This window comes from Cydia amplana, chromosome 5 (assembly GCF_948474715.1).
Source record: "Cydia amplana chromosome 5, ilCydAmpl1.1, whole genome shotgun sequence".
Classification (NCBI taxonomy): domain Eukaryota; kingdom Metazoa; phylum Arthropoda; class Insecta; order Lepidoptera; family Tortricidae; genus Cydia; species Cydia amplana.
The window spans coordinates 655,882-667,947 of NC_086073.1; the positions used below are offsets into that span (position 1 = coordinate 655,882).

The following is a 12,066-nucleotide window of genomic DNA, read 5'->3' on the forward strand; positions in this document are numbered from 1 at the left end:
TTTTCACTTTACGAGTATGATACAGTATGAATCTAGGTAGGTATAAATTAATTATACTGCAGACTTGAAAATGAAACTACTTATTGCATTATGGATTAATCTCATACCAAGAATACACAGTACATACTTACATAGTACTTTTGTTTATACCATGTGACTGACAACCAAGCTACCAGCCTATCTGTTGGTAAGCGGTTACCAAAGCCTGTGGACACTTGCAATTCCAGGGGTGACACATGCGCGTTGCCGAACCTTTAAAAAGCACATATTCAAATTGGTGTAAGTTACTCTAATTCTGGATTGAAACGTACCATCAGCTGCAAAAGTGCATGGCGACTTTATGAATGAATTAATTCATAATTTCACCATGCAATTTCGCATCTGATGGTATGTACATTCTAAAATCTCCACACTTTATTAATGTAGGTACTATGGTCCACAAAAGGTCCACTAAGGGTAGATCTATAAGTGTTTATGCATGTCATAGAGCACAGCACAGAGCCTGTAGAGAGGCAAGCCTACTACAGTGAAGTAATCTCCTTCAACTCGCTCTACGAATGTTCCGCCCACGCCCTGGATGCCGTAGCCGCCTGCCTTGTCCCTGGGAAGATAAGATAAGGTAAAGATAACATGAGATACGCAATGTATGGTAATTTAAATAAGGAATAAAGATGTGGTGATGGTGAAATGATAAAAATAGCAGAAATATGGTAAGTTTTGTGGTTAAAGCGCTGGTGGCCTAGCGGTAAGAGCGTGCGACTTGCAATCCGGAGGTCGCGGGTTCAAACCCCGGCTCGTACCAATGAGTTTTTCGGAACTTATGTACGAAATATCGTTTGATATTTACCAGTCGCTTTTCGGTGAAGGAAAACATCGTGAGGAAACCGGACTAATCCCAATACGGACCTAGTTTACCCTCTGGGTTGGAAGGTCAGATGGCAGTCGCTTTCGTAAAAACTAGTGCCCACGCCAATTACTGGGATTAGTTGGCAAGCGGACCCCAGGCTACCATGAGCCGTGGCAAAATGCCGGGACAACGCGAGGAAGATGATGATGATGGTAAGTTTTGTATTAGTATCATATTTTCAGATTACACACGATGTTCGAGGAATCATAGTAAACTGCAGCAGTCACCCTCGTAAATTCTCAAACTTCGTGCGATAATTGATAATAATAAATTGTTATAGTTTAGTGAGATGAAACATTTAAAATTTCACCTTACCAAATCGTAATAATCAAAACAAAATAAAACAATCAAAATCATATTCTATTCATATTCTATTCTATTCTAAGATAAGCAGTAACACACAATGAATCTACAAAAATGCATTTTCTAGTACTTATCTTTTTGGCTTCATAAGATCAATAAATAATAATATATTCACTTTGCACGTTCTACATGACATTAAAGCTCTCCAAAGGGCCTCTACGTGTTGGATATATCCCCACGCAAGCATATCAAAAGACCGGGATTTATAGGCCCAAAATGGAGTTACAAATAACAATATGCACTATAATTAACAGGCTGAATTCAACCCTTTGACGGCCACACCACACTTGGTGCGTAATCGTAGACCTTGTCGGAATGGGAATGCACGAAGTTTGATATTGGTAGCCGCGCGCGTCTATGAACGTATTTGGTGGTCAAAGGGTTAAAACCTAAATAGATCAGTTTACTGTTTTGTAATTTAGCAACTTACATAGATTCACCAGTGGCAATGTACCCGTTGATCTGGTCTTCATTCAGTTTGCCAAATATGACATCAGTCTTCTCCGTGAACTTAACTGTTTCGTTCTTGGCCTTCACCACAACCCCGGTGTATACTGTGTGTCCTCGTCCTGACAATCTGCAATTCAAAAATTAAATAACATTTACTTGTACCACTAAAATTGTGTAATATACAACCCAGCTATGTATTCAAAAATGACCACAAGTTTTTTGTTATGTCCATTTTTTTAAGTATAAAGTATTAGGTGCACTACCATACATTTTCATTGCAAGAATCAAATGAGTGTTCCATTATTATTTCCTATGGGCAGTATTTCATAGTTATAGGTCAAATATCTTGGTTAAGCTATTTTGATGAGTTAACTAAAAAAAATAAACAATGTTACAAAGTAATATACCTACTTTGAATAAAAAGTAAAAATAAAAACAATGTGTTAAAAAAATGTGATGATGAAGTGATATAACCAACAAACCTAACAACCTTGACAACATCTGGAAAGCGTCTGCTTTAGTGGTAGGCTTCCCAAACATCTCCCCATCCAGAGTCACCATAGTATCCGCTCCTATAACTATGTCCGGAGCCTTGCCCTGCCCAATCAGACGATTCTCAACTTCCAGAGCCTTCTGCAGCGCTGTCTCTTCCACAAACTCCGAGAAACTCTTAAAACTTTTAAGATCAAGGTTCTCTTCAAATAGAGATGGACACAATCCTACTTTTAACCCCTAAAACAAGATTCATGTTAAAATTACCATGTTGGTACGTAAACCTAAAATGAAATCTACGAACAAGATATACTTACTATATTTTCGATCAACTCTTTCCTCCTAGGCGAGCCAGAAGCTAGAATAATATTTTTCTGCTTCAAAACATGCATAACTGGTTGCAACATTTTGATAACGTTGGAACTTTATTCGCAGTGACAGAAAAGTCAATAGAATGTGCCTCGTTCTAGAAATTTCTAAAACATTCGGATGGTTCGGTAAAAAAAATATAGAGCACTTTCAATATTTTGTATTTTTTCATTCAATTTCAATAATTTTTATGCCCGTTTTCGACTCCAAAATATTCACATGAGGTTGACAACTTGACATTGACACTGACAGTTTTAAGGCGTCTTTCATTATTAACTATGAACGCGTTTTTAGGCTTTGTTGTAATGAAAACTCCTTTGAACAAAAACTGTTCAAGCTATCGCTATAACCGCAGCACCGATCCTTTAAAAAAAAAATAGAAAACCGGTTTTTTTATCGGAAATAATCGGTTTTTAACGAAATGTAATTAGCGTCAACGAAACGAATCGGTGGATATCGGTGTCGTTGTGCTTTTCTTTTTGTCGAACGTCGTTTTTGCATTTTAAACAGAAATACAACCTACAAATGGTGATGGAAACATAATTATAATAAGATGAAGTCCATTGTGGCTTATGTGCGCAATCTTCTAGGTTGGTGTGATGAAGATGACCCAGCCATTAGAACAAGCTTCAAACGAGACAGGTATGACACTTGTTTACAACGTTTTAGTTATGGCGGCAAAGACCGTGAAAACTCAATCTTATTAGCTGAAATACGAAGGAAAATATGTACAAAATACCATTAAAAGTAGCCTCGAGGTTTTGGAAGTAAGTAATCTTCATATGGACGCGAATTGCGCATTGGAAACGGTGTTAACAGCAAGTTCTCTTTCAGGACGGATGACGATGTTTTGTGCGACGAGGCACCGGCACTTAAGCGACTCAAGCAGCTGAGAAGCACCAATTTTCCCGACATTATGTCTTCTAATGGTGAGATTAAGTTCAGAATACTGTATTCGCGTCTTGCGATTTCATAATCATAACCATGCTGTTGTTTTAGATCCCTGGGAAAAGAAGGAAAAAAATGTTCGGTATGTTCCTATACAAGTAGAGAGTGGGCACCCTAGCACATCAACCCCACTAGAGTTGAATCGTTCAGGCGGCCGAAGCCGCACTGCGCCACTGAAGTTAGTGGATGTGACAGGACATGGGCCAGCCACTCCACTGCGGAAGCCACGGATGCACACCCCAGTGCGACCAGTGATGCATGCTGTGGTTGATGATGATGATGACGATGATGAGGAAGAGGTATGCTATTAGTGTATTTAGTAATTGATTAGTCATGTTTTAATTAATTAAAGTTGGCAGGCCAAATTACAATCATGTAAGACAAGCCAGTCTCATCTCAAATCTTTCTACTTAATAGAGATATTACAAATCATGCAACTGATGGTTTGTAAAAAAGGTTTTTTCTGTTGTAAGCTTATGTATGTTTTTTTTTTTAATGCTAAACAAAAGTTTACATGCAAGTAGAGGATAATATTTATAAGGACAGTTTAATATATTTTAAGCCCGCTGTGACTGCCTGTGACTAATAAAAAAATGCAGTGTTTAACTAACATCTCAGATACATTGAATATTTTTACCTACACATCTGTGTTATTGTAGTCACAATAATAACAAACTTAATCATTTCATTTTTTTCGTCATGTGCACTGTTAGAACTATTGATTGCTATTCTGAGCACTGTTTGTCTAATCCAGCGGTTCTCAATCTTTTTTTTTGACGGTACCCTTTTGGAAAGCGAAATACTTGATACCCTTGAAATACTTGGAACCCTACAATACGGTGGCGGCATAGTAAAATTTTTCGAGGCGACTAAAGCATAGTGTTCTAAATTCTTGCGGAACCCCTGCAGGGGTGTCGCGGAACCCTAGGGTTCCGCGGAACACACTTAGAGTATGGCTGGTCTAATCACTTAGTAAAGTCAACATCAATTTGTAAAATGTACAAAATACATATTGTTATTTTAGGTCACATGGGTGGAGAGCAAGCCAGGAAAATCTAAAAAACCTTCAGAAGTGTACATAGATCTGGAAGATGATGACCATGACCCAGAGGAAACTGAGAATGACGTCATATTCGTCAAGAAAGTCTCCGACCCCCAGGGAAAACCCTTCAAATTCTTTGTAACTAAAAACGATAGAAAAGAACCTACAAAAGATGTACCATACTACAGGATAAGTAGAAAGTTGAATGACAGACACTCCCTGTCACCTAGAAGTTACACTAAGTTTAAAGCCCCAGCCGGCATCATGAAAACTTATAAGAAAACAGGCATTCCTAAGTGGATGCACCCACAGAAACCCTCGGCCTTCCCACGGAGTAGACTGCTAGACACCAACGGATCAAACATTAGATCAACACTATCAGAAGTATTCAATTTAGACGAGAAGAGAAATTACCAAGAGTTGATTAGAAGAGTAGCGGGAACTACGAAACCAGTTTCATTCTCAAAGCCAATAGATATAATAAATATAGCTGACGATTCTGCGTCGTTCCGGAATACGCAAAGAGCGCAGAGGAAGTCTTTAAATGAAATAAGATTAGTTGAAAAAGGTCTCTTAGCGGAGCGGGAAGGCGAAGCATCTAAAGAATATGACCCTATTACAGTTGCATCAATCAACTCTTCAGACTCTGAAGTAGAAGTAGTACCTTCAGAGTCATCCACCTCATCTTCAGTTAGAATCAACCCCATTAACTCATTAAAAGACTCGTACCGAGATAAGGATGTAACTTCAACAGATTGGCTCGCAAAAATAGATTCTAAGTATAGAAAGAAAAGGCAAGAAACTCAAGAGAAGTTAAAAGATGTGCGACGCGAATCTGACATTATTTCTAAGGTTAACTATGAACAGAAGTTAGCACATTTAGAGCATAAGTTGAAATATGAGTTGAGCATACCGGAGAGCCTCATTGAGGAGCCCCAGCCAACTGTGGAGCTTCCGGAACTGACTCCGGAGCAAGAGAAACTGATCAACAGGGCAATAGGCCCCGGACCATCGGGACAGTTGATTATAGAGAAATTCAATTTAAGAATACACAGGTATGGTAATCCTACGTGGTTAACTTCTTATTTTTACAGGGGAGCATTAAAATTAGCCAGGTTATTCTAAAGATCAAATGGTTTATTACCAGTATTCTGCTATGCTACTATGTACGACTACTGCTACTCTTGTTAGGGTTCCGTAGCTCAAAAGGAAAAAAACGGAACCCTTATTCGCTACGTGCACGACTGGTGCTGCCCTCATTTTGGCAGACTTTCTACGTTAAATCTTATGCAGTAAAATTAGTTCAAGCGGCTGCCGCTAGTACTAATGGCGGACATTCCATAAGATTACCTGTGTTTGTGACGATCAGCGCCACTTCCCCCTCCACCGACTTCGCACCTTGCCAATAGGATCACCCGTGCATCTGTCTGTCTGTCCGACCATTTATCTCCGAAACCACTGGGTCTAAAATTCTATTCTTTACCTATAGATGACAGGAAAACCTATCAGAAAGGGGCAGTCAAGCGTGAGTCGGACTTAATGTACAGAACCTTTGGTACGCGAGTCCGACTCTCACTTGGCCGGTTTTTTAAATTCAGCAGATATACGAAATTAAAATGACTGTGAAATCGGATCAGTAACAATCAAAAATTTAAAACTTTAATGTTTGTTTTAATCGGAAACTATACACGGGAGTTGAGTGTTTCATAAACATTCTTGCGTGTCTTTGTTGCACCTTTTCTGTACAAAAGAACCCATTGTATCCCAGTTCAAAGATATGACAAACAAACTTACAAACTATTGTATTTCAGACGCGACCTCCAAACGCTGAGCGGCCTGAACTGGCTGAACGACGAAGTGATCAACTTCTACATGAACCTGATCATGCAGCGCTGCGAGGAACGCAAGGACCTGCCCAAGACCTACGCCGCCAACACGTTCTTCTACCCCAAGCTCATGCAGAGTGGCCAGGCCGGCCTCCGCCGGTGGACACGGAAGGTGAGAGGTCCTCTTTTCAATACAGAAACCAGGGTCAATCCGCGGCGATCCGGATTTCTTTTAATAACCTTATTTTCTTTTCCTTTTGTAAGAATTTGATATGTTTTCTGAAAGAGCTACGAATTTGTATGATTCCATGTACATATGTATATTTTCTAAATCAAATTTCTATTACACCTTATGTGTATAATTGCATGAATTCTATAGTAATTTAAATTGTATTTTTTCCCTTATTTTCTCGTAATGCATGTTAATTATAAGATGTAATTATTTTTGAAAAGATGTCTCCCGCCGAGTTTGTTGCCGGTCCCAAATTGGGATACCCTCCTCCAATTGAGGGGGGATTTAAATCTTCTCGGGGCAGAGGTGTAGGGTTGGAGCCGGTCTACCTAGCTTTATTTGACGTTCATAAGCGCATTGTAATTATGCCTACTTGAATAAACTATCTTTTATCTTTAACTTTCACTTAAGGCCTGTGCAAACCGGCGGAGCTCAGTGCAGATCACTTTAAATTTATCAATGTATATTCTTCCGGAGCATGTTAGAGTTCTTGTTTTAAATATTTCAGTATGTTTAGACTGTCTCACTGGAGTTATCTAATTAACAAGTATACTTTATTCTTACTATTTATCGCTACAGGTGGACATATTCGCGCACGACCTCATGGTGGTACCCGTGCACCTCGGCGTGCACTGGTGCATGAGCATGGTGGACTTCCGGAGCAAGAAGATCCAGTACTTGGACAGCATGGGAGGTAGAAACCAGCCGTGTCTCAACGCCCTACTGCAGTACCTGAAGGATGAACATCAGGATAAGAAGGGACAGCCGTTTGATGATAACGGGTGGAAGTTGGAGTGTTTAAGCAAGGTGAGTGGAGTTTGTAGACAAATCTTGTCAGTCTGGTAAATTTTTGGAAGAATATCCAGTACTTGGACAGCATGGGAGGTAGAAACCAGCCGTGTCTCGACGCCCTACTGCAGTACCTGAAGGACGAACACCAGGATAAGAAGGGACAGCCGTTTGATGATAACGGGTGGAAGTTGGAGTGTTTAAGCAAGGTGAGTGGAGTTTGTAGACAAATCTTGTCAGTCTGGTAAATTTTTGGAAGAAAACCAGTACTCGGACAGCATGGGAGGTAGAAACCAGCCGTGTCTCAACGCCCTACTGCAGTACCTGAAGGACGAACACCAGGATAAGAAGGGACAGCCGTTTGATGATAACGGGTGGAAGTTGGAGTGTTTAAGCAAGGTGAGTGGAGTTTGTAGACAAATCTTGTCAGTCTGGTAAATTTTTGGAAGAAAACCAGTACTCGGACAGCATGGGAGGTAGAAACCAGCCGTGTCTCAACGCCCTACTGCAGTACCTGAAGGACGAACACCAGGATAAGAAGGGACAGCCATTTGATGATAACGGGTGGAAGTTGGAGTGTTTAAGCAAGGTGAGTGGAGTTTGTAGACAAATCTTGTCAGTCTGGTAAATTTTTGGAAGAATATCCAGTACTTGGACAGCATGGGAGGTAGAAACCAGCCGTGTCTCGACGCCCTACTGCAGTACCTGAAGGACGAACACCAGGATAAGAAGGGACAGCCGTTTGATGATAACGGGTGGAAGTTGGAGTGTTTAAGCAAGGTGAGTGGAGTTTGTAGACAAATCTTGTCAGTCTGGTAAATTTTTGGAAGAAAACCAGTACTTGGGACAGCATGGGAGGTAAATTTTTGGTGTCTCGACGCCCTTCTGCAGTACTTGAAGGATCAGGATAAGAAGGGACAGCCTTTGATGATAAGAGTTGGAAGCTGGAGTGTTTAAAAGGTGAATCATGTCAAAAATTGGTAAATACTTGTCTTATTTTATTTATATATACTTTTGGAAGAAGATTTATGCTCAACATCCCAAGGATGAATGTCAAAATAGGAAGGGGGCAATCTTTTAATGATAAATATGGACTCTTTGAGTAAGGTGAGCAAAACAAAAAATAATAATTCATTAGGTAACTAAATCAATTTTTTAAACATGCAGATTACGTCTGCGAGCGATATTCCAAATTTTATATTAAAGGAAAAAATGGAAAAATTACGCTTCCGGCAGGACTTGAACCCGCAACCTCCGCAATCCGTGCGTTAGCTCTGCCAATTGAGCTACGGAAGCCTACCAGAATCTTGCGAATCTTTCCATTCCTTCCCTCATGCATACACACCTTTTGGGGTGTCGTATAGCGACATCTACCGTAAGACGAAAAGGTGTGTATGCATGAGGGAAGGAATGGAAAGATTCGCAAGATTCTGGAAGGCTTCCGTAGCTCAATTGGCAGAGCTAACGCACGGATTGCGGAGGTTGCGTGTTCAAGTCCTGCCGGAAGCGTAATTTTTCCATTTTTTCCTTTAATATAAAATTAGGTAACTAGTTTACAGTTTCAGATGACCACTTCTTGAACCCCAGGATTCTGTCAACAGCCAATCTGATAAAAAAATCTGCAATTGCAGGACATCCCGCAGCAGATGAACGGCAGCGACTGCGGCATGTTCTCTTGCACGTTTGCGGAATTCTCCGCCCGCGGCGCGCCCTACTGCTTCTCGCAGCAACACATGCCCTATCTGCGCCGTAAGGCCGCCTTGGAGATCATCACCGGCCGGTTACTGCTGTAAACTGAAAACACTACACATACACTGCGACTTGTCCATACAGAAGCACTAGTGTTCGATATCTACGCAAGGCAACCTTGAAAGATCATTACTGTATAACTACTGATGTAAGAGAGTTTAATGGCCTATCCAGACAGCAAACTAGTGATGAAAATAATTAATTCCACATATCAAGAATAAGAAAATGACAAACATACTTTTACAGTACATATGGGGCGTAAAATAACACTTTTCGTGCGTATGTCGAAACTTTAAAGTGCCATATGTACTGTAGAACGTTGTTCGATACACGTGCGAATAGGTAATTCGCAACTCGTGTCGATTTAAAACACTCCCTTCGGTCGTGTTTTAATTTATCGCCACTCGTTTCGAATTTCCTCTTTTTCGCACTTGTATCAAAAATAACGATATCTCTGCCGCAAGACAGCTTTAAAGATTCCTAGATGGCTACCCTATAGTTAAAATATGACACGGTGCACACTATGGGGACATGCAGTCTATATAGAAAGCCAGAGGAAATATATTCCCAAGGAAATGGATTGAGATCTATGAAGAACCTTACTTAATTCTACAACTTTACACTCCTTAGTGACTCCATCCATACAGAATACCAATAAAGTGAATGGGCAATATAGTGTTATTTATTTTCTTTATAATCTTTATTGGAATAAAGATGTTGCCCGGTATAAAAAAACAATCTAAAATATATAGTGAAGTGAATATACCATTTTTAATGACTGGCGTCAACAGCCTTTATCTGTAAAGTGTAAGCAGTGAAATGGTTTTTCGGCAAATTCTACTTGGATTTCAAACATTTGCCTGAAGTTTCTGTCAAATCCTTATTTGTCAGGAGCATTTTCTGTAGTTATTCTCCTTTTTCAAATTAAAATTACGATATTCTTGATGAAACAATTCACCTACATAATTCTCTAATTTATTTCAAGCTACAGAAAGTGCTTTGACAATTAAAGTTTTGTCAAAACCGCAAATGTGGTAGGTTCTACAGTGAACCAGTGAAGTGATTTAAACAGGTTCCTAGGGTAGTCTAGGAGCTAAATGAATAAGAAATATTGTATTACATTAAGTGTAACATCAGCATTTAATTTATTTACAGACTAATCAGCCAATTTCTAACCACATTAAATGTATTGCTGTTTATCTCCTTATAAGACAATTGTTTTTTACTTCTATTCTGTTAACTTCGGAGAACGGTAATTTTAACTCATAATTTTCTACTAAACTAAAATCACATAGGTACAGGCAGCATTGAATACATTGTGACGGTCAAAGTGACCAAATATATCATAACACGCCTTTGTTACCACATCCTTAGATGTGTATCGATATATTTGACCACTTTGGCCGTCACTTTCTATTTGATACTGACTGTACTCTAACAGCATTTATTAAGACACTTTGAATTTCAGAGGCATAAGTGTTAAATAAAGTGCCTCTAGTATAGTAGATACTTTAGTTTTCAATATGTTTACGTAATTATCCCAATGCACCTACTGTATTAGTATTCATTGGCCACACATAAATGTTTAAAATTAACAAACTAATTTTGTAATGGAAAATAAATCTAACAACAAGGCATTGGATTGGCATATAATTTGCATTGACATTTTGAATAATTATAATAAAATTCATTTCTACACCAAGAAATATAATATTCGCCCTGTCCATTAGGAATATTAGGATATAATGCTAACTACTTGTAATGAGTGTATGAACGATTTTTTTTATTTAATTGTGGTGTCTTGAATGAGTTTGCCAAATAGCAAGTAATTAATTTGAAAGCTGTAAAATTATAACAGTTATTTAGATTGTATTTTTTTGTACCTACATCATCTGAGGAGTGTCTTTTCAAAAGGGTTTATTTTTTTCTTAGCGGTACTTCTAGAGAGAACCTTGCTCAAGAAAACGTAAGGTCCAATTTAGAAATAGATTTTCAGAAAAAATAAACCCTTTTGAAAAGACACTCCTCATCTAATGTGTAATAATTATTGTAATAATCACTAATGGACAGAGGCCTCATAGTTCACAAAAGTTTTAAATATTGTAAACTAGACATTAGTCTTGATGCAAAAGTCAAAAAGCTTTAAATTGCTTACCATAAGGCGGGCAGTATGCTTGTTTTCCACCAAAGTTGTGTAAAAACACTAAATCAAGCAGTTAAAGAATGATTTAGTCTTGTCGCAACGTTACGATCTTATGATTTATTATACTGGATTGAAACATTTCAGCACGTAAAAATACTTATTCGATCTTAACTTGTGTATATAAATAAAAATTTAAGTTACATGTTTAATCTTTACGCTCACCAGAAAGTGAGAAAAGCGATTTTCAACTCGATGAATAATAGCGGCTTCTATTTAATTTGTATAAAAGACTGAGGCACTGCCACCCCAGTTGTAATATTCTTCTCAAATTAATTTCTTATTATTTTTAACTAGCTAGTTCTTAAATGGTTTAATAGCCTTATCACTTCTTTTGTAACAGTTACTCAAATATTAAACAATTTAAGAGGAAAACCCATCATCATCAAAAAAGGGTCGTGTCTTGTTTTGTATTTATTAATGATTTTTCAAATTTGTGCTTTAAATATCTGTATATTGCGAATGTGCCGCGTAAGCCCGACTCGACTTACGTTTAACATAGACGATGTTTGATAATCAATCAGATAATAATTTATTATCAACCAGCAAAACTCGTTGGATTGCAATCAAACTGAGTATTTGATATTTATGAATCAGGGTTCGTAATAAGATAATTATCTGCCTTGATAAATATCAGATTGAGTGATACTTTTTTTAAGTTATTAAAATATCTTGCAGTGAATTAATTCCTCACAGATT

General features: G+C 38.4%; 2 protein-coding genes across 3 annotated transcripts; one reads left to right on the forward strand and one right to left on the reverse strand.

The window, feature by feature from the left end:
• Positions 1 to 432: 432 nt before the first annotated feature.
• On the reverse strand, positions 433 to 2,666 carry LOC134648404 (dTTP/UTP pyrophosphatase). The gene is made up of 4 exons (XM_063502925.1): positions 2,530 to 2,666; positions 2,211 to 2,452; positions 1,701 to 1,847; positions 433 to 601 (listed from the first exon to the last, which is right to left on the reverse strand). The coding sequence occupies exons 1-4, from the start codon at positions 2,617 to 2,619 to the stop codon at positions 463 to 465; spliced, it is 618 nt and encodes a 205-aa protein (XP_063358995.1). The 5' UTR covers positions 2,620 to 2,666; the 3' UTR covers positions 433 to 462.
• A 330-nt stretch (positions 2,667 to 2,996) lies between these two features.
• LOC134647780 (sentrin-specific protease 1-like) lies at positions 2,997 to 9,216 on the forward strand. Of its 2 annotated transcripts, none has more exons than XM_063502083.1 (7): positions 2,997 to 3,223; positions 3,416 to 3,510; positions 3,581 to 3,828; positions 4,554 to 5,626; positions 6,383 to 6,569; positions 7,209 to 7,436; positions 9,050 to 9,216. In XM_063502083.1, the coding sequence occupies exons 1-7, from the start codon at positions 3,135 to 3,137 to the stop codon at positions 9,209 to 9,211; spliced, it is 2,082 nt and encodes a 693-aa protein (XP_063358153.1). In that variant the 5' UTR covers positions 2,997 to 3,134; the 3' UTR covers positions 9,212 to 9,216. The 2 variants fall into 2 exon arrangements, with proteins under 2 accessions (XP_063358153.1, XP_063358155.1); XM_063502085.1 differs by lacking the exon at positions 2,997 to 3,223 and adding an exon at positions 3,238 to 3,348.
• The last annotated feature ends 2,850 nt before the right edge of the window (positions 9,217 to 12,066 follow it).

Excerpts from the sequence above, each read along its gene's own strand:
- LOC134648404 (XM_063502925.1), bottom strand. The coding sequence starts at position 2,619 with ATGTTGCAACCAGTTATGCATGTTTTGAAGCAGAAAAATATTATTCTA. Across the intron at positions 1,848-2,210 it reads GCTTTCCAGATGTTGTCAAG|ATTGTCAGGACGAGGACACA; the intron begins GTTGTTAGGTTT and ends TTTGAATTGCAG. Across the intron at positions 602-1,700 it reads ATTGCCACTGGTGAATCTAT|GGACAAGGCAGGCGGCTACG; the intron begins GTAAGTTGCTAA and ends TTATCTTCCCAG.
- LOC134647780 (XM_063502083.1), top strand. The coding sequence starts at position 3,135 with ATGAAGTCCATTGTGGCTTATGTGCGCAATCTTCTAGGTTGGTGTGAT. Across the intron at positions 5,627-6,382 it reads TTCAATTTAAGAATACACAG|ACGCGACCTCCAAACGCTGA; the intron begins GTATGGTAATCC and ends ATTGTATTTCAG. Across the intron at positions 7,437-9,049 it reads AGTTGGAGTGTTTAAGCAAG|GACATCCCGCAGCAGATGAA; the intron begins GTGAGTGGAGTT and ends CTGCAATTGCAG.